At 50.3% G+C, this 21,361-nt stretch overlaps 1 protein-coding gene across 7 annotated transcripts in view; it reads left to right on the top strand.

The window, feature by feature from the left end:
* The first annotated feature begins 292 nt into the window (after positions 1–292).
* LOC116960443 (SLIT-ROBO Rho GTPase-activating protein 3) overlaps positions 293–21,361 on the top strand; it is a 126,869-nt gene continuing 105,800 nt past the window's right edge. For 4 of the 7 annotated variants that reach the window (XM_042799405.1, XM_042799402.1, XM_042799404.1 and 1 more), the window contains exon 1: positions 293–715. In XM_042799405.1, coding sequence (XP_042655339.1) covers positions 649–715 — 67 coding nt within the window. In that variant the 5' untranslated portion in view covers positions 293–648. The remainder of the gene's footprint in view (positions 716–21,361) is intronic. The other 3 variants (XM_042799400.1, XM_042799399.1, XM_042799401.1) reach the window with 2 other exon arrangements.

Below are 21,361 nucleotides of genomic sequence, written 5' to 3'. Positions count from 1 at the left end.
GGCGCTTTCCCGGCGGGGTTTTAACAGACGGCACCAGCCAGAAGGCTCTGCGGCTGCCGCGGCATCGCCCCGGCCGAAACGAGCGCCCCAAACCCTCCCGCCCCGGGGCGGGGGGGGGAGGCGGGAGGAGCGGCCGTGGGGTGACACGGGGGGGGACGGGGACCCCCCCCCCCCCCCAACCCCCTTTTCCTGCGGATCTCGTCGCGCCTGACACTTTCGCCCCGGCCCCTCCCGCGGGGGTGGGGGGGGAGGAGACAGTGGGAGGAGGCCCCGCCCCGCCCCGCCCCTCACGGCGGCCCCGCCCCGCCCCGCGCGCAACCTGAGCGCGGGAGCGGCGCCAGGGCCCCGCCTCGGCTGGGCTCGGTTTGTCTCGGCTGGGCTCGGTTCGGTTCGGCTCGGTTCGTCTCGGCTGGGCTCGGTTCATCTCGGCGGCGCTCGGTTCATCTCGGCCCGGCTCGGCTCGGCTGGCGGCGCTGCGGGTCCCGCCGCGGTGCGGGCGGAGCGCGGTGCCCCCGGCGCCGCCAATGAAGGCAGCGGCGGCGGGCGGCGGCGGGGCCGCGGCCGGGTGAGGCGGCGCGGAGCGGCGCGGAGCGGCGCGGGTGTCCCGGCGGAGCCCGCGCCCCCCCCCCCCTCCCCACCCCCCGCAAGATGTCATCGCAGGGCAAGTTCAAGAAGGACAAAGAGATCATCGCCGACTACGAGGCGCAAGTGAAAGGTGCGGAGCGGGGCCGCTGCATTGCGGGGCAGGGCGGCGGGGCCGCCTTTGTGTGCGGGGCGGGGCGGGGCGGGGCGGGGCGGGCTGCGGGAGCCTCCGCGCCCCGCGGAGCCGCGGCCGGGGTGGGCGCGGAGCGACCCGGGGAGCTGCCGGCCGCGGCGGGGGGGGGGACACACACACACACACCTTGGCGTGCGGGGCGGCCGGAATCGGTAAATCGGCCCCCAAAAAGCCCCCGCGCGGGGCGGCCGGGGGGGTGGTAAATGGGCGAAGGCCGCGCGGGGCCGGGGCCGGGGGGCGGCCGGGGGTTCGGGCGGAGAGCGGTGGCGAGGAGCGCCCTGATCCTGCGGGTCTTATGTAAGGAAGTTCGCCGTGCGAGTCCGGGGGACAGAGGCGTTATTGTGCAAGCGCCGGTATCGCAGGACGAAGACCTTTGAAGCAGACCGCTTTATTTCTGAATATCAGAGAAAAACACAATTAAAGGTTACGGCTGCGGAGACCGCTGAGCATCAAACGTCAGGCTCCAAAATAATTCCTGTTGCGGTTAGACTTACTGGGGAAAAGTTGGTACCCTCTGAAACATCACAAATGTCTGCAGTCTGGTGAAAGACACCGTATGTGTATGAGTGTGTGTAGTCAGACAGAAAAAAATTAGTCTGCATAGCCACCTCTCTGTTACAGAAATAGGATTTTTAGTATCAGTAGCAAAGTGTATGAACTGGTCTTTTTGGATAACATCAGTTTGTAGATCTACTCGTTGTTGCAACAATTCCTAATTCTGTTAATTGATGACAATTCCTTTTCCCACTTTCAGCTGGAGGATTCTTTGCTGCTTACTTAATGCCTTCTCATTAAGTTGCCCCCTTTGAGTCCCCCTGCTATTATATAAAATTGGCTCCCATCTTCCTTTGGCTGTTTGTTTTATATAGGTATGCATTCACCATTTTCTTATGACAGAGTTAATTAAAAATATAAAATAGCTTTTCTTCAAATTAACCCACGAATCTGCAAACTCACCAGCTTTCCTATTTTCTCTAGAGGTCACTCGGCATGCTGGGTCTCGAGCTCAGCTGAGGGATGTCTTATCTGCACATACACCGCTCTGGAAAAATAGCTGCTTAAATGCTGCAGTGCAATGCCAGATGGCAGGATTTTGGGGAAGGGGCTGTCTGTTGATTTCGTGCCATTGTTTACTTTCTTGCATTTCAGTCTTTTGTAGTTGGCTTTGAAGAGTGATGTAACAGTCACAACATGCTCTGCTCAGTGCCAATTACCTTTCTGCTTGTGTGTAATTTGGGCAAATTGATGTTATTGCACCCTGCAGTTAAGCAGATGAAATATTCTTTTAGCCTGTGGTATTGTTCTGTTTTACGGGAGGGGATTTGCATTTATTGGTAGAGACTGGCCCGCGTTTCCATGTTGTTCCGGAAGGTGTCCTGGGCCGGTGGTTCCTGCCTCTGGGGTGCCGGGGGTAGCTGGGGGCAGGACTGGGTCTGATCTCTCCCAAAAGCTTCGCTGCAGACTTCTCCAGTGTTTTTTCTTGTTGTTGTTTGTAGCTGGAATATTCATTTGCCGTGATCATTCTTGGCCTGACTTCTGTAGCCTCATGGTTTCCATATGTTAGGCAGTTAATGCCGGGGTTGTATATAAGGGTGTTTTATTGCACCGCAGCCGTCACGTTTTGGGCAGCTGTAAGGCCGTTTGCCGACGGGCTGGTAATAATTTCCTTGATACTATTCTGCGCCTAATTACACCTCCAGAAATGTCCCTTTTCGGATGTAGGGTATTCGGTCTGTATTTTCATCGGAATCAAGGTTAATTTGGGTGTGGCCGGGGTTCACCTGCTCCTGAAGCCGGGGCGAGGTGGGGAGGGTCTGGCGGTGGTGCCTGCAGGTGCTGCCCCCCCGGGCGCGGCGGGTCCGGCACAGGACCGGGGTGCTCTCGGGGTGGCCTCGCTGAGCTGGAGGGGCTCCGGTGCTCGCGGCTGGTCCTGGCAGCCCTCGCTGCCACCTCCCTGCGGGGCCCCGGGCGGCGCTGGCCCTCGCCTGGGGTCGGAGCGGGACGAACGGCCGACTGCAGGGCAGTTGCTGCGGGGGTCTGCTGTAGCCTGTGCTTCACCACTAAATAGGGGCAGCGGAAGAAACGGGGCAGGAAGATTCAGTGAGAGGCCAGTCGTGGCGTTAGCGGGGAGCCAGGGAGCACCGGCTGCCCAGGGCGCTCGGCGGGGGAATGGGGCGTTTGCGGCGGTCAGTCGCGTACCGCGCGTGCCAGCGCAACGGATCCGTGTGTCATCGGTGTCAGCAAAACCCGGCGTCGGGTTCGTCGTCGTCCGAAGCCCCCGCGGAGGCTGCGACAGCGACCACCGACACCCACCTCCGCTTCTGCTCCCCTTCTGCAAGGCCTGGCCTCCCTTGGCTCCACAGGGCTTTCATGCAGGCCGCCTCCTTACCCCGGACGCCCTGCTCGCTTCCTTCAGGGATTTAGTGGTTATTCTGGTCATATCTAAACCCATGCTACCCTGGTGAGGGTGGATACACAAATCTCCAGAGAAAGACTGAAATGGAGAAGTAATGGGGAGAAAGAAAGAAAGAAAAGAAGGGGGGAGCGGTGGTAAGGGAGGCTAATGGAAAGAAAATGTTGGCACAGAAGAGCTGAGATGTAAAGATGATAAAAGATGAAGACCTGAAGTGATATCTTGTTATGGAGGATGAGGCTGAAATCTGAACACAGCACAGTGGTGTTCCCCGCGGCACGGTCAAGAAAACAGCAGGGAGAAAGGTGGAAAACCCTGCACGTGAACATCGGCGCGGGTGCAAGTGGCAGTAATTCACAGCAGAGCTGTGTCTAAAATGCGTTTCAAGGACAGATGTCAGAGAGGATTGGAGGCGGTGAGGGTGCTGGGCAGCGTGATCTGCCAGCGCAGAGGCTCTCGCAAGGCAGTAACCATCCAGCAGTGCCTGCAGTCATAAAAACCCCGGAGGTGCCCAGGTGTTACTAGAGGAGCCTGACAGGCGACTGGGATGACATGGTGGAAAAAAAAAAGGTGTTGCTTAGACTGATTTTTTTAGGTGAGTTTTGCTGGAAGCCCTCTTGCTCGGGCGGTTGGGAAGCAGCACAAAGGCCCTGCAGGGTTTGGGGCCGGGCTGTCAGTGAGCCCTGCCCTGCCCTCCCGCGCCCCGGGGTGCCGCGGCCTCGCTGGGAGAATTGATGAGCCCACACTTAGTGCGGGGAGCGTGACCGGCGTAAGTAGAGCTTAACTGGTGAATAATCTTCGTGCACAGGGGTGATTTATCAGCCGTAACGACCCTGTATCTTCTTTCCCTCCCCGGAGAACCGCGTGTTTGCGTGGTGGGAAGGAGCTGTCCCGAAAATGCTTAGAGAGGGTGGAGGGTGTGTGCGGGCTCTGCCCGCTGCCCCGGCGCCGGGGGGGCGATAGCTGGGGCACGGTCACTGGGCGCTGGTGGTGCCGCAGGCCGCCCGAGGCCTCGGGCCGGTGCCGCTCCGTTTTCGGGGGCGGGGGTCCCGAATCCTGGCTGCGGGCTGGCTGTCCCCGCAGCGCTCGCCGGCTGCCTGCGCGTGGGGACGTCTCCCCGCAGCCCCTCCCGAGCACACGCCTTCCCGTGGCCAGCTCTCTCCTCTCCGTTCTCGTGCTGTCGGTCCGTCCGTCCTGCTCCTGATCTCCATCCTTCATCAGCTGTCGGGAGAGGAGGAGCTGGCCCCAGGATTGGCAGCAGGTGCTCGCTTGATGGTACCAGGAAGAAAATATTAAGGATACTTTTTAGGAGGCCGGTTTTCTTATTTCTCTTTCTTAGATTTGCAGAGAAGAACAGTTGCATTAAAAATAAATGCCAATAAAGCTACGGCTGTATATTTACAACTGCCACGTTAAAGCTACTTGAGGAATACAGAATAAAGTAGATCCTTGGATGCACAATTTAAAGCCAGTGTTTTCAGATGTACAAGCTTAATTGGTCTATCTGGCCAGAAAGATAAATAAATGACTTTTTCTTGTTACTGTCAGATGCGTGATTTGTTGCTTTAATGCAGCAGAACTAACCTGTTTTAATTCTGTAGATGCAACCATCTATGGTACGGCTTTGTAAATCTTGCAGAGAATGGGGCATTGTGTTGTTTGGCTGTTCAATTTTCATATTGCTTCCTGAAGCTTTTCTTTAACTCTGGCAAAATTCAGGTCCTTCTACGATCTATTTGGTTATTGTTGGCAGGAGGACTGCTGTGAGTCAGTAGCAGCATTTTGTCATATGGCTGGCAGGTGAAAAGCATCCCTGGCGATCCTAAAGACGGTAGTCTTTAAATGGTGCATCTGGCTGCACAGTGGTAAAGGGATGATTTCTTGCACTTCTGGGACTCTTAGTTGATGTGTAAATTGATAATAGAACTAGAGTTTTGATGGATTTAGCGTATAAAAACATTAAAAAGGCTTGCAAACCTGGGGCCAAAAAAACCCAATGTGTGTTTTCCCATTTTCATAGGAGAACTGCAGCTTATGTTAATTTATCATTGCTTGTTAGCCTCACTTTACTTTTTCTATTGCAGTATCCGCATCCCTTCTTTTATGTCTCTTCTCATTTCCTACCTATTGCTCTCTTTCCACTTTGCTCAGAAAATTTTGGGAAAATTCCCCCACCAGATTATTTTCTGGGGTTATGGCTTGCTCAGGAGGGAAGCTTGGCTCCCAATTGGAGGAGGCATTGAGGCTTGAAACTTGACAGCCCATTTAATAAGTGCTTCTGTGCAAAAGAGAAGAAAGTTCCACCCCTTTGGGTGGGCTGGTAGGGAACTCTTAAATATGAATTGCAGAAACTGATACAAAATTTCCATTGGCTTAATTATCTTGTTTCACAAAATGTGGGGAAGTGTGACCCGAGGGCCAGCTGGCGTGCCTTGGCATAGCTCCCTCCGCTTCGGTGGAGACGTCTGCAAGAGATAGCAGATCCCGATGAATCAGATCTAGTTTCTACCGTGAGGCTTCGGAATAACTGCTCAGTGTTGCTCCTTGTTCGGTTGATTCCCATATAGATTTATTTGTTGTTACCTTCTACTTACCCTCTGTGTTTTCTCAGTGGGGTCTGACAGCGTGGTCTTGACAGATGGGTTTTACACGAGACCTCCGTGAGCGGGGACAGGGAGGGCCATGTGCAGGGAATAGCAGAGAAGTATAGATGTGATTCATAATAAAGATTAATTGGCAGTCTCTAATGGAAACAAATTGAATCTATCGGAGATGTTTCCTCCAAAGCCAAGGTCCCGGGCGCTTTGGCGGAGGCTGGGATGGTTCAACTGAGTGGGCAGCGACCGACCAGCAGCAGCTCTGTGGGGTTCCTGGTGGGACTGGGATGGACCTTCCGAAAACGCCGTGGATGCCGGGCTGCCCTGCGGCGGGAGGGGAGCAGGAGCCGGCAGTGCGCGGTGGGGGCGCGGGCGGGGGCTCGGGCGCCGTGCTGGGGTCGGACACGGCCGGGCCGTGCCCGCTGCTCTGGGCGCCAGCTCCGCGGGGGCGGACGGTGCAGGCGGGGTGTGCCAAGGCCCCGCGGCTGCTGGTTCTTGCCAGGGCATCGCTAAACCCAAAGACGCCGAGCGCGTGGTCCCGTTTGGGTGGCGAGCAGGATGGGGGCCTTGAAAGCCTGGGTGCTGGCCTTCTAGCAGAATGTGGGGTGATTTTTTAAAAAAAGACAGGTGATGTCACTCAAGTGGGATTTTTCCTCGTTAGACACAGCTCTTTGGCCCCAGCTGAAGCTGTTTAAGCAAACAGCAGAGCGGAGGTGCCTCTGGCAGGATACGGGGAAAGCATTGCTTGCTCTCTGAAGGTGGAGAAGCCGGCAAGAAGGGCCAAGGGACGAGCCACGAACCTTTTGCAGGACTTGCCTCTGCCGAGTCCAGGTCCCTGGCTTCTGCTGCCGGGCTGGGATTCGTCTCCCAGCACCTCGTGGCGTACTTCCACGGATGGACTGTGGGAGTGGGAGGCTGTGTTCCTGCTGCCGCGTGGTGAGCTCTGGGCTAAGGCTCATTAGTGTGGCCTGAGCCCTGGAATGGGGCAGAAGTCGCGTTTAGCAGCCGTGCATGTTAAAACCTCAGGTTCACGTGGAAGCATCCGTATGAAGTGGAAGCCAACGGCCGTTCCTGCCGCCAAGAGCCGGGGGCAGAGCCTGTGCTTCCTGGGGGGAGGCTGCAGGTGTGGCGGGCAGGCTTCGGTTCAGATTTCTTTCAGTAGGGTGACTTCCTTTTGGTGTATTAAAAAAATGAAACCCAGCCATGCTTGGAAGTGCGCGGTGGTGATGAAGAGGCCTCCTTTGGGCTTTGCTCTGCTTTGGGGGCTCCCTTAGTGTCCCGGAGCTCCTGCCCAGGGCCGGGAGCACGTGTGGGGTGTGCCTGTGGGAAGGGTCCTGCGGTGCTCTGACGCCTCTGCTGAGAGCTGATTTCAGTAGAGCAAAAAAAAAAAAGTATTCCGATCCTTGTAAACCTGACTATTTTCTTTCCTGATGGCTGGCAGGTACCTGGGTGCCGCAGGCATTATTTATCAATCTACCCTTCTTCCTGATAAGGGTAAAAACCTCTTACAACACTTGCTCATGGCCTGTAGCTAGTCCTGGTTCCAGGTGAAGAGTTTTAGGGGCCGTAAGAGTGCAGCACCAAATGTGCTTCAGGTGCTTAACAGATATTTATAAGCCTCTGCAAGGTGTAATATTTTAAGTTCTGTGTGCATGGCTTCGGCACCTGTCAGGAGCAGGATTTACACTCTCCTTCTGCTGGCCCATTGAAGGTGGGGGAAACCCTCCCCCTCGAGCTCTTAAATTTTCTCGTGCCTGAGTTTGGCTTTGTTTCAGTAGCTGTTTGTCAAGCTACCACCCACGGCAGCCGCCGCAATCACCTTCTGAAATGCCCCGCACTCCCGGGGCGGTTCGAGCCGGCAGCGCCGGGCGCGAGAGGGGCGTCTGCCCTCCCGGCCCTCGTGCAACCTTCGTGCAAAACGGGAGTGAGGTAATGGCCCCTTTCTTACAGCCTGGGTGGCGAGTTAATCCCAGGAGGCCTTTGCTGAGCTGCCAGCCAATCTTTCTCTTTAAAAAAGATGAATGTTTCTTGCTAACAACTATTGTGCTGTACGTGCCCCACCTCTGTGTATTTTATTGGTGTGTATCATAGCAGCAAAGGAGGACACAGAAATGAGTAAACAGCATGAACCCACGCGGTGACAGCGGTAGTAATGGTTTGTACCTGTTACTGATGGCCTCCTTAGGGCTTCCAGTCCTCACCCAGTGCTCCTGCTTCGTGTCTGCGGTTGTTGGATGCACTTTAAGCTGTTCACGCCTCCAAGAGCCTGATTTGTAAACTTTTCTCTGAAAAACTGACCCGAGATGACTTATTTTGGTGTCCCTTTTCTCACCTCTGGATGACAGCTGCAGTGGTTTGGGAAGAGGCAGCTGCTGACCAGCCTGTTGCAACACAATTTTAGGAGAGAAAGTGGAGTATTGAAATAAAATTACCGAGAGAATTTACGTAGTTGTAGTATGACTCCCTGGGCTGGGACCGAGTCGGCGTGATAAGGCTGATAGTTTCTCGCTGCCACAGAGCTGCAGGATTGTTTAATGACCGTGAGCAGTCAGCAGCTTGGCTTTGGAGTTCATGTGAAAAATGGCACCATCAACAGCACAGCAGCCCTCGCATGCCAGGCCAGGGAATATACAGCCTTGTTCTTTATCCCAGTGTTGTCATTACTCATCAGTGAGGAGGCAGCTGTTAGGATCCCATCCATGCCGGCAAGGGAGAGGTTTTAAATCATCCTCTTTGTTTTAAATCATTCCCTTTGTGTTAAATCATCGTCTTTATTTTAAATCTTCCCTTTGTTTTAAAAACAAAGATGTATAAAAAGGGGTGGTGGTGTTATAATTCCGGTATGGATATTGGTGCCCCTGTCCTAGCTTCCTCTAGAAGGTGGGTCCCCAGGTCTTGTTCTGATGGGAACAGCAGCAGAGCCTCTTGGTGTTGGGATGTGGCTGTGGAGCGGTGTGTCTGTCTGTCTGTCCTGGCCTGAGTTCCCCAGTGCAGGAACCCCTGACCTGGGAGCGATTGGAGGGACCAGGGAGCTGGAAGCTGGGAGAAAACGACAGCTGCAAGATTCTCTTGCTTACACATCTTGGGTTGCTGAGCTGCCTTAAAACAATGTGCCTCCCCGAATGACAGAACTGTTTCTGTTGGTTTTCTGATGTCCTTTCCTGGCTGCTGAAGCCAAGCTGACATTCAGGGGAGGTCCTCCATGAAGACATTTGGTGCTGCAGGCTGTTAGTCTGGGAGCTGGGGAGTTTAGAAAAACTACGCAGCCTCTCCGTGTCCAACAGCTTCAGAAAAGAATTTGCATTAGTGTCTATCACTTTTCTTTCCTTTGGAGTTGAAGAATAGCTTTGAAGAGGGGGGAGGGGAAAAAAAAAAGTTTTACTTTGCTTTTTCACCTAGGCCTTTGGGAGGAACAGTCTTATGTGGCAAGGGATTGCAGTTACTCTAACGCATCTTGCTTCTCCAAGTAGCTCTATAAAATATTGCTCCGTCTTGTAGCAGTGGTGGGTGTGCAGGAAAGCTCTGTAATTTTCTCTTAGAGCAAGTGTAGAATTAAATTGTCTACAGTTTCTCGCTTGTGTCTGTATCAGATAGATGAGAAAGGAGAGGAGGTTGCTCCTTGGTTGAGCATCCCTAATTTTTCAGCTCTGTCCCTCCTGGCCTCTGAGCCTCAGTGGCCTGTCTGTAAAGCAGAGAAGAGGGGACGTGGCTCTTCGGGTGGCTGCTAATCCTGCTGCTCCTGGGAGCACTGGGCTGCAGCTCTCCAGGGTGAGGATTTTATCCATATGGCTCTTGCTTTGGTTATTACCTAGATAGCAAAGCTAACTAGTGATTAGGTGAGACTTAGTGTTGTACTGTCTTGTCTTGTTTGTATTGTAAGCGTAAATATTTAAAAAAGAAAATGGGATACAAACCCATGTAAATGACCAGAGATCAGGAGATAGAGGTCTGGCTTTAACGATTCCCACTAAGGGGAAAGGGAGCCTGGTTTTCCACTGCCTTTGTCTGTTGGCCCAGCTCTGTGGAACAGTATCACATATTGGAGGACCACAGCAGAAGTCCCCATCATGGACTTCTGGAAACAGTGGCTTCCCCTTCACCATAGAAGAGCCACAGAGATTGGTTTTCTTCTAGATGTTGTAGCACTGATTAGATTTGTTTGAAGAGTTATTTGTGGTCTTGAGGCTATTCTGTGGCGTGGTTAGAGCCTGAGGTGATCTGCTGCTGCTTGCAGCAGCCTGTTTAGAGAAGGTGACCTCAAGAACAGATTTCTTAGCTCAAGATCACCAGTTAAATAATTTTAGGTTGCTGGCCTTGTATGTGTGCAACATTTTTCTCTGTTGAATGCACTGATTAATCAGTAATGGTTTCATGGGAATAAAACCCCTTGCTATGGAATGACAATGCTTCCCCCTGCCCAAGGTGACTAGAATTCCACCTTACTGTACGGTGAGAGCTGACATACCCAGGTTGACTGAAGGCTTTTCAGAAAAGCTGCTGTCTGCGTAAGCGTACAGTGGGCCAGCAGCTGAGATCCCAGGGAACTCGCAGCAGTGAGTTACTTTTTATATTGACGGTGATGTTTAAAGCTTCTGGCTCAGACAAGGTCCTGCTGCAATAGGTAGGACTTGTGGTCCAGCGTTAGTGACCTAATGGCTTTAAATGAACTATTTTTTGGGAAGAAGTCTGTATTTGACTTTCTTCCCCCCCCCTCTTTTTTTTTTTTTTTTTTTACCTCATGGAAATTTAACTCTGTGATGATGCTGTAATTTAATCATTGAGTTTACAAAAGAACTCAGAAAAATAAGAACTAGAGATCAAACTGTTGCTGTGGTAGTCTAAAGCTTTTGTGTTGGCAAAGGCTCTGGAGAGAATTCAAGATTTTCTCTGTGTGAAAAATGGGTATTTGATATTTTGGAAGAGCCTAAAAGATGTTTAATCCAAGACAGCTTGTTAGTTTTCGAAATTGTAAAGGTATAAACTTTTATCTGATATGGAGAGAAAAAAACTCCTCTGTCACTTTACAGTATTGGCAGAGTAGCAGGATTAAAGCTGCAAGAGAGCTTGAAGGTTGGAGTTGCATTGCTGGCCAGTGATGATCAGGAGGCGAAGCCTGTGCAGGCGAGTCCTGCCTGGGCTTGCAGCCCCGGAGTGGGAATGGGGTGTGAGACAGCGGGCCGAGTGCAGGACGAGACCACAGCAGTGCTGTTGGCCTTTTGGCAAACTGCTCTGTGTCCTTAGTGGGAAACGACACACTAAAGCCGCGTGAGAGTATCAAAAGACACTGTGTTTAGCTGGTCAGTTAGCGAAGGAAGAAATACTGTCTGCAAGATTGTCCTGCCAAGAGCGGAGAGTAGATTTAGCTTTTCCTTAAACTCCCCATCTTCTGTTCCTGTTTGCCCTCGCAAGCCCGTTCGTTACCCCAGGTTTATGCAGGTGTTGCAGCAGGTGACCCGCGGCGGTTGTGGAGTTGTGTCTCCAGCCCTGGAAAGCCGGGTGGGGATGTCTGTTCAGCGGCGTCTCTGGAAGGATGCTGGGGGCTGCGCAGCAGCAGTGGCCTCCACTGGAAGGAGATACGCCGTTAGTTGATGAAGATGCATTGTGCCTTCTAAGAAAATGTTACTGTAGGCAGCTGTTTTCACCTCGGTTACTTGGGAGGACGTGCTGACCCCTCCGGGGGGACAGCAAGCCCTGAATGGCCGTTAAGGGGTGGGAAAGTCCTGCTCTGGCCAAAAGACAGGGAGTTTTGTTTGAAAATACGACTTGGCCGCTGTCAGACGTAGCGCTGTGGGTTGGAAGCAAGTCCTCTTGAATGGGTGGGACGTCTCCCATCAACTTTGGGGTCTGGTGCTCCGTGCCCTGGAGGTCAGGTGCCACAGCCCCTGCCAGCGCGGGGAAGGGCGCAGTGTACGCTGCAAGGCTGAGGAGAGTTGGGGTGAATCCTGCACCTCGCGTTTCACAGCGGGGTGACGGGAGCCCGTCCGCACCCGTGGGAAGTCTGGCAGAGGCTCCTCCTCTGGTGGGTTCTTCCTGCAGGTAAAAGCCCTTGCTGGCTGCCCGACCAAGCACTGCAGCAGTAGGAGGGTGCTCATTGCTCACTGGGAGGTTATTTGCACGTTGCTGCTCAGTAGGGTTACAGTCCACCATGAATAGGTGGGACTGTCATGACGTGTTTTAATTTTGCAGTGTTGCCTGATGATTATTTCTTTTTGGAGCTGGGGATATTTTCAAAAGGGCTGAGTACTTCTACAATCAATATTATGTACAGTTAGGCGTGCTGAGGTCAGCACAATCGGATATCATGTTTCAGGCTGGAATGTGATTGCTAGAGAGATCAGAAAACAATTTCTGTCCCTGTGTAGAGCATTACACAATTGGCTGGGCACATTATAGATTCCCCTGCAGCATCAAAGCAACGCGCAGAGAGGCCACTGGATTAAGTAACACTGGCATTTCTGTAAATACCTGTGCAATAGTTTCAAAATGTTTAAGAGTATTAATGATCTTACTTTCCCAGTGCTTCTGAGAGGCAGGCAGGAGTGTTCTGCCTATTTGGCTGACAGGGTGATGCAGAGCCATGGAGACTCAGGCAAGAGGCTGGTCGTTAGGAGTAGGAACAGAAGTCGGGTCTTGCACAAGCACCAGAAATTGCCTGTGCATCAGTCGGACGTGTCTCCTGTGCTGCCGCAGCAGCTGGGTAGTGTGTGTGCTGCGTGATTCTCCTTCAACCATCTGTTTGAAGCTTGGTTGTTTTGTGAGGTCTAAAACCCCATCTGATCGGCTGATTCTGTGGCGGTAAGTGACGCGGAGGTCCCTGGCTGCCTCTTGCCTGTTCGCTCGGCTCAGCTGCCGCTTCCTGTCTGCAAGTGAGGTTGTCGGCTCCTCGGGGCAGGACGAAGCGTTCCTCTGGTGCAGAAATGGATGGATCTTCACCACCATGGTGCAAGTGATGCGTAACTTCACTTTGTGGAGAGGTACTGCAGCTCCAGGAGAGAGCAGGCTGCAGTCTGAGGTTACATCCATCGTGGGTAGGAAGATGCGAGTTATTTAGGCGTACAGAAATACGGGTAACGTGGGACAGGGAGCCGCAGTCTGCCCTGGGAACGAGTTTGTTTCGCACCTTAGGGGAGCTGAGCTGGGTGGTGTGGCCAGGGCCAGGCATGTGCATCAGCCAGAGATGGAGAAGATGGAGTTATTGTCCAGGTCCTGCTGCAGCAAACGGCTTGGCAGTGCACGGCGAAGGTGTCGTGCGGTCCTTGTGGCTCCCAGAGGAGACTGGAAGACTGACGTCCCGTTGGAGCTCTTCGAAGTGACTGTGACAGTCATAGACAGAAACTCTGCAAGATTAACCTTTTGTTTTGCCAGATTTTCCTTTAACCATTTTACTTTCCACCAAATGTTTTGTAGGGACTTTCGTATTGCCCTGTTCTTTTTTACCACTAAAGTGACTGAGACTTCTGTGGTTGTAATAAATGAAACTGGAAATCAGGATCTCTACTGTAATTGTATTTTTCGGATAGTTCAGGAAGAACCTCTGGATGTGTGGCAAAAGCTGAACAAAAATAAATAGCAGTGAACCAGTTTTAACTTAAAGTATATCAAGTGAACTGGGAAGCAGGCTCTCAGCAGCAGGTTCTTCCAAAGCATTTTTTGTTTCTTTTAGCATCCTTGCTTGATGGCATTCTGAGTGATTCATGTTTTTAAAAACATGTTTTCCTGCGCAGTGCTCCTATGCTCTTGACCTACTCTTGCTAAAATCCCTAAAGAAACAATAAGCAAACATACTGTAAGTGAAAATGTCATATTTATAAACCCCTGAAAGTGAAACCATAACAAAGAGAATACTCATGTAGTCATTGTTCTTGTGGGATGGCAGTTTGAGATACACTGTTGGAATAACAATAGTCTGTTTCATGTAAGAGGTCAGCTCAAAACTGAGGGTGAGTGGGAAGAAAAAGAAAAAAGAAATGCACGTTGTTTGCCTCTCCTCCTAGTCGTACGGCATGTTCTCGTACATCTTGCGGACTGTGCTGTTGATGTAGTTGCTTACTGTTTTACAAATGCTTTTTAAATGCGTTGAGAAGACATCCGTGTCAGATGGGAGAGGAATGTATAGCAGATGGCATACCTCTCCCGAGGCACGGGGCGGAAGGAGATAATTTTGCAGGTCACAAAAGCAGAGAATAACTTCTTCAGAATTAAACTTTCATTAGGGATTGTAAAAAAAAAAATTTTCAAGAACCTTTCTTGGAAACTACTTCACACAGATACGACCATGCTCCCAGTCACCTCAGAGGGCATAATGCCAGGGTTCTGACAGCTCATGGCAAATGTCCTTTTTTATTCTAGGGCCGATGTAGCGTGTCCAGCTAGCTGTGCATCTTACTGCATCCGAACATGTCGTACCTCTGGGTGCTGTGGCACTATGGAAACGTGGGCAGCAGTGGACGTGCTTGGAGTATCTCCTTGATTTTGGAGGGCACAAGGGGGACCCAGGTCTGCACTCCTGGGTCCCGGGCCAGGCTTGAGACCAGGCTGGCTTTGAGTGGTGAGGCTTCTTTGCACCAAAGCTGCTTTACCTGGAGAATGGGGCTAATGATGTTGTCTCTCTCCGAGTGGGTGACACCTGAGAGATTTCATAAGGACGGATAGTGTTTGAAGGGTTTCGGGCAGAGCATTAGAGATGAGGCACACCAGCAGAACTGGTTCTTTGGTTTGAATGTGGTGAAATGGGGCCCTTGTTTATCGGCCATAGCATGCTCTTGTGGAGGTAATCCAGCTGCTCTGACAGTTTGCACAAAACCGTGGTGATAAGCTCTGCGGGAGAGTGGCAGTTGGTCATGGGAATAGTCACAGGTCTTCTTAGTTCCATGACTGTGTGTGAGAGCCAGGCGCGGACCCCAGCTGCCCAGTTGGTTCCCAGTGCGTGTAGTCTCGTCAGTGTGCCAGGAATTTATGTGGAGGCTGGTCACGTTGTCACTGGTGACTGTTTGCTGCAGTGTCCTTGTCCATGGTTTACCTCACAATGACAATAAAAAAGACGTTTATGGCTACCAGACTAACTACCGAACCTGCAGAAATTCATGGTGACAATATGCCTTTGAAAGAAAAAAAAAAATCTTCAGTGACCTCTTCCTTGACCAGTTCTTGACCAGACTGCATGTGTCCAGAGCTTGCTGGAAATAACCCCTTGTCCCCAGTAGCATCTTTGTGTGAAGACCTTTGAGTTTCCCACTAGCTTAACTGTTCCTTACAAGCTTGCGTTCCAGATGACTTGCCAAGATGGAAGGACAGCCGATCTTTGTAGGTTCTGAATTGCCACGGTGTTTGCTCTGGCTCCAGTTGCAGGTTCAATAGGCACCAGACATGGAGGAGGTGGAAGAGGCTCTGCTTTCTTCTGGAATCACCCTGACAGTGTTGCTGGGTGTTCCCGTTCTCCTAGGTGGCATCATCCTGAGATGGGCCATTGGTAGCACTTCCACTGCTCTCCTCTGCTTTTGTCCCTCTCGTAAAACCCGTTCAGTGTTGCACACTGTGGGAGCTCTGTGCTCTTTAATTGTTGTTTGTCTTCATGGGAATTGCTTGTTCTAAAACCAATTAGAACCTGACAAAACTGATCTGCCTTATTTACAAATACATCCATCTGGTTGTGGACTGCCTGATAGCACTGCCAGAATAACATGAGGCCTTTATTGCTGCTGCTGAGTTATTGAAGGGTTCCTGTGCCGGCATCGTCTGGAGCCACGCTATAGCTTATCACATGCGTGTTTGCAGGTGTGTTCTTCATAGGACAGAGGGAATTCATGTTTAAAGTAACAAATCCTATGAAAGCCAAATAGAATTAGTGCTGTATCCTGCTATCAGCCAGCATGGAGCCTCACGGTGTGTTTGGAGTGTGCGAGGTCGTGGAGGGTGCTAATGCAGCGGCTGCAGTGGCTGGGACTCCCCGCCTAGGGAGGAGCCCGGTTGATCCCTAATCTTCCAGAAACTTGTTCAATAATTGATGTAGGACTAGATTCCTTCTTGAAAGCTGCAGTCTCCTGATAGGTTTCGCATAGAAAATAGACAAGGGAAGTAGGCAGGCATTGGGGGTGCAAGACTCCTATTTCTGTGTGTGTTCCTGGAACTCAATTTTGAAAAGGCTCAAAAAAGGAGAAAAGTGGGTGACTGGTGTCAGGACATTGGAACTTAAAAACCATCACAACCAGTAGCCAAAACTGTTTCAGACTATTTTTGTTTTTCTATGAATGTTCAGTTGTAGCTTAAAAAGGATCTGAGACATTATGAATCAGTACTGATTTCACCCTCAGGCCAGTAGTTCAAAGCTGAATATAGTGAATTTTAGAAGCATTCACTAAAAGCCTCTATTCCCTGTTTACTATGTGTGCTATCCGCACAGGGTAAAAACCAGAGACATACATATGTAAACAAATGCAGCATGAGGGAAACAGGGAAAAGTTGCCCCCTAAATTAAGTAATTACAATTAGCATGACTAGGTTTCAACGTATAACTGAAGGTGAGTGAATCAGTCACTGTGAATAATGTATATGATAAATTTAGACCTATTTTTGTTTGTAATTTATCTAGGAATGAGATTTAACTTTTATATTTATAAATAATCACTCAATTTTTGCTGGCTGGCTGAAAAACTGAAAATTCATAATTCTGTATGAACTGGAAGTACAGAATACTGCAATCTGCATATGAAAACCTGTGTTTACATGAATCTAAGGGTTTTTTTTTTGATTCCCCATCACCATAGTAACTGAACGTTTTCTATAATGGTGAACTAGTCTTGCAATGTGAGTGTGGGATAGGATACTTTCATTTTACCTCCAGGGGCTGAGATGGTGGGCCAGACTGTTGAGGTGTCTGGTATCTGCTGGTCCCTTGACATGAGCTGTGAAAATTGGGTGTGTGGAGTCAAAGGGGGTATTTGGTAGCACTGTGGTGAGCTGAACCCAAATCCCTCTCACGGAGGGTTGCCTCTGTCTGTCAGTGCCAGGAAATAATCTTTGGCTGTTTGGCCAATTAAAGGTCTGTTGGAGAAAATACATCGCTGCCATCATTTTGTGGCAGAAATGCACTGTCGCGTGGTGCAGGCAGTGGGGTGGGTGGCTCGGGCAGTGGGTGCCCCTGACTCCTCTCCGGGCTCTGTGCTCCCTGGCTTGCGGTTCAGCAGCGTGGAGTCGCTCCGTGAGTCCTCAGTGGCTGTATATCCAGAATGGTGGAGACCTGCCCCAAGCCACGAGCATCGTGGCTCTGGCCAGCAGTAGTTCTGCGGCTCCGGCGTTTTGGTAACAGATGTTCCCCAAATGGGTCGGAGCTGCTTGTGCCCACAGCGGCTGCTGGAGCCAGACGGGAACGGCTGCTGTGCCCGCTCTTGTGCGGTGTTGCCCCGTGCTAGAAATAATGATGGTCGTCTTTGAACCCTCTCTTTTAGCTCAGGTCTTTAGTATCACATCAGTGTGGGCTTTTGGTGTTGGGCTTTTTGAAATTGGTAGCTGCTATCGTGCCAGAACTAGTGCTTGTGTTTCCCTGTCACTCTTGAGCAGTGCCTGTTTCCTGTTGCTGGCAGGATTAACAGATTTTTAATGAGAAATTTTCTGAAATTCATTAGAGACAAATAACAGCCTTTGGATTCCCTCCTCCCCCCTTTTTTTTCCTCCTGCTTAACAGGCTGTAGTTTATTGTTGAAAAATGCAGATACAAAGCCCCATGTGGAAAAATATTTTTTTGACAAAATACTGTGAATAGACATAGTTTACAGTTCATAGTGACGGTTTGCTGGTAATCTGTTGACAGAGGTATGTTCTGAAGTACCCCAGCCTCTCTTTTGGTCCTTTATAAATATCGGTCAGATAAGGATGTACCACTGAGTAGAGCGGACAGCTAAAAGCAGGAAGAGGAAATGCCGAGACAAAGCACAATAGCAATACGAAAAGAGAACTTGCATCATCTCTTGTAACATGAGCTTTCAGTATGCATCAGGGCTAAGCTCTTCTGCCCATTGCAGCTGTAAAATAATGCTGTATTTTCTGTTCCTTTGCTCTTTTGAGAATCGGTGTGCTGAAAGCGGCTGTGTCCTGCAGGCAGGGTGGATAGTGCTGTAAGGTGGTTATGCAGATTTTGGCTACTGTCCTGTTTCTCAGCAGCTGATCAGCATGCGTTGGCTTCAGCTGGATCCCCGCGGCCCTGCCAACGAGTGTGGCCGCTTGTGCGACTCCTCTTAAAGCAGGACAGAAATGCGGAGATGCTCAAAAGGAGACAGGGACTGTACATTGTTATTACCATGGGGGATTGACTTTGTTCACTAGTTTTGAATCCTGATAGAAAATCATACTTCCATGATGATGCTGATCTTCTCCTTAAAATGTAATTATAGCTCTATATTATACAGCCGTTCTTTATCCAGCAGTTAATAAAATACCCTAGCTGGAGGCAACTTACTGGACATAATTTATGTGTAAATGGGTCGTGTGACATTTATTGGTGGGAGAGGGAGAGAGTAAATAATCCATTAACACTTACATGGGGTTCATCCTAACAATTTTACTGTATTTTTTAAAAAGTTAATTTGCTTATAATTATTAATGAAATCTATGGCTAAATTTACCTCAAGATTTGCACAGTGCTTAGTTTGGACAATAAAACAGGAGCGGACAACTTCCCTACCTTGTTTTATTCAGTTTCAGTGTTGGTTTGAGTCGAAGGCTCCTAAATGAAAGGGAGATTTTTTTGCTGGTTTCAAGGGTTTGGAATTAATCCCTAATAAGATACAGTGACATAACATATAGACTGATACTATTTCAGGGAAATAATAGTGTGTAAGCTCTACCTATAATACTAATGTATAATGTTCTGCCTCTTCACTGAGGTGATAGTATATTTGTTCGTAATTTACATTTATACCTTTATTGGAAGTTTTAAAAATCTCGGTTGTCATCTTAAAAGTACTTTACCAGTGTTGTTAGAAAAATAAGATTATTTGTAAGTGTCTCAGATGTTTTCTTTCATGGACTCTGCCTCCCCTGGTTGATCTGGCCCTTGCCTGCTGCCTTCCTCAGCTTCAGCAGATTTTACTTAATTAGCTCCCTGAAGGCCATTCTGTGTGATTTTTCCCAAGCAAGGGAGCGAGCACAAGGCCATCGAAATGATAAAGGCCTTGGGAGCTCTGGCTGCTGCTTTGTATACTCGGGTGAATGAGGCACCCCCCCGCCCCTCCTTCTGAGAGGCAGCATGCAACTCTGGGGAGAAGTTTCATGTTTATTTCACTAGAATATTAGCCGTACCCTTTTTGTACTGCTCACTGTTATTTTTGTGTGTTTGCAAGGGGAGTTTTGGGGACGGTCGGGGCCCCAGGCTAGCTGGGCGCTCACTGCCGCAGGCCCGCCAACATGGCGGCCCATGCGCCCCTCAGCGGGGAGCCCGGACACCACCGGCGGGTCTGGGGAGGCGGGAGAGTGTCCCCTGGCTCTGCCGACTTCAACCCTCCTCCCTTCAAACTGGTAGTTTATCCACTGACTTATTAAACTGTGTATTCTTTCCCCCCCAAAAAACGTTTCTTCTGTATCTTTAGTCCTTCCTGACAGCGTAGACATCTTTGGCAGATGCTCATCTAAAGCTGTTGATAAAAGTCTGCAGTGGTGGGAGATTCGACATCCTCCCTGGTTTGTCCGTTAACTGTTTCTGATTAAGCCATTTTTTTCCCAGTATTTAAGCTAAATGTTATTTTGCGAAAAGCTGACTTGTTTGTATGTTTCCCTCGGTGCTCATGAAGACCAGTTGATCCGCCACCCTTGCCCAACAACCCCTCACTCAGGGCAAGACTGTTACCGTGTCTTCTTCCAGTTTCGTCTTTTCCAGATGGAGCAAAACTTCCCTCCTGAAATGAAACCATGACACTGGAGCTGTGTTTCCACCGTACTTTAATTCTACCAGTTAGGTATACGATGGATCCAAGCTAAACCTGTTTTAACTCCCCTGTAAGTCAGATTGACATCTGGACTGCCCTGTGCTAAACCGAGTAGACATCCTTTGTAAAACTGAATGGTTACATGGGATAAAGTGTTATTACTTTGCTTAGCAAAGAATTTAAAAGGTGGCATAAATCTCCTTTTATACCCATTATGGCTCTGTGAATGAGAGAGGGAAATGTGAATTGCTTTTTCTGGACCTGATGAGTAGGTTTCAATGTGATGGATGGTGGGTGACGCTTTTACAACCCATCATTCGTGGAGGTGCACAAATGGAAAAGCAGTGGTGCCTTCATTCATCAGCATATGCGTTTATCATATTGTTTAAGACAGCCTCATTAGCCGCATTGGCTGTTGTGCTCTGTGTGCTAGGGTGACTTGGTAATAAGTGATGTGTGGCTTGGCCTCAGCAATGGGAAATTACATTATGAAGAAAAACTGTTAGCTCTTAGGCTAAGCCAGAACTTGAGTAGAAGGGGCAGCACAGGGAAGCACCAAGACTTTAAGGAGAAAATAGCTTCAGATAAATCATAAAACTTTTCTTAAGAGTCCCATGGTATCCCAGGTGAAGAAAGCAATCATTGTGGCAATCATCCACGTGAGATACTTGACTGATGCTTTCAAGGAAGTTGCTGTGTGTTCTGAAGTGAACATGTCCCCCATTCAGAGGGACTTCGACAGGCTGGAGAGGTGGGCAACAGGAGTCTCATGAAGTTCAGTAAAGGGAAGTGCCAAGTCCTGCACGTGGGGAGGAACAGCCCCAGGCACGAGCGTGGGCAGGGGACTGACCGGCTGGAAAACAGCTCTGCAGAGAAGGACCTGGGGGTGCTGGTGGACAAGAGGTTGAGCATGAGCCAGCAATGCATCCTTGCGACAAAGCAGGGCCAGCAGCATCCTGGCTGCGTTGAGGGAGGTGATCGTCATCCTTCCACTGTGCTCAGCCCTGGTGAGACACATCTGGAGTGCTGGGTCCAGTGCTGGGCTCCCCAGGACAAGAGACCCGTGGACACACCAGAGCACGTACAGGACGGGGCCATGAAGATGACCAAGGGACTGCAGCATCAGTTACATGAGGAGAGGCTGGGAGGGCTGGCACTGTTCAGGCTGGGGAAGAAAAGGCTTGGGGGATCTTATCCATGTGCATAAATATCTGATGGGAGGGAGTGAAGATGACCGAGCCAGACTCATCAGCAGTATCCAGTAAAAGGGCAACAGGCAGTGGGCAAAAGTTGAAATACAAATTCTGATGAAGCATACAAAGCATACAGTTAAAATGTGGTCGTTTTTTTATTTGATTGGGTTTTTGTTTCTAAATGGTGACCTAACACTAGAGTGGGCTGCCTTGGGGTTGTGAAATCTCTGTCCTTGGAGATGCACAGCACCTGACTGGATGCAGTCCCAGGCAGCCTGCTCGAGCTGGCCTGACCCCCAGCAGCAGGGCTGGGCTGGTGGAAGGCCTCCAGAAGTCCCTGCTAGCCTCAGCTGTTTGATCCTTCTGGAGGTCCATGAGGTGCGCTGGGCAAGGACTTGTCACTCTAAACTGTTGCTTGATTTCCTCTCTGCCTTCCTTCTGAAGATTTACAGTGGATTTCCCCCTCA

This window comes from Tyto alba, unplaced genomic scaffold, assembly GCF_018691265.1.
Source record: "Tyto alba isolate M040663 unplaced genomic scaffold, T.alba_DEE_v4.0 Super-Scaffold_3, whole genome shotgun sequence".
NCBI classification, from domain to species: Eukaryota; Metazoa; Chordata; class Aves; order Strigiformes; family Tytonidae; genus Tyto; species Tyto alba.
The sequence above is the reverse complement of the archived record's forward strand: the minus strand, read 5'-3'. Positions and strand labels throughout refer to the sequence as shown.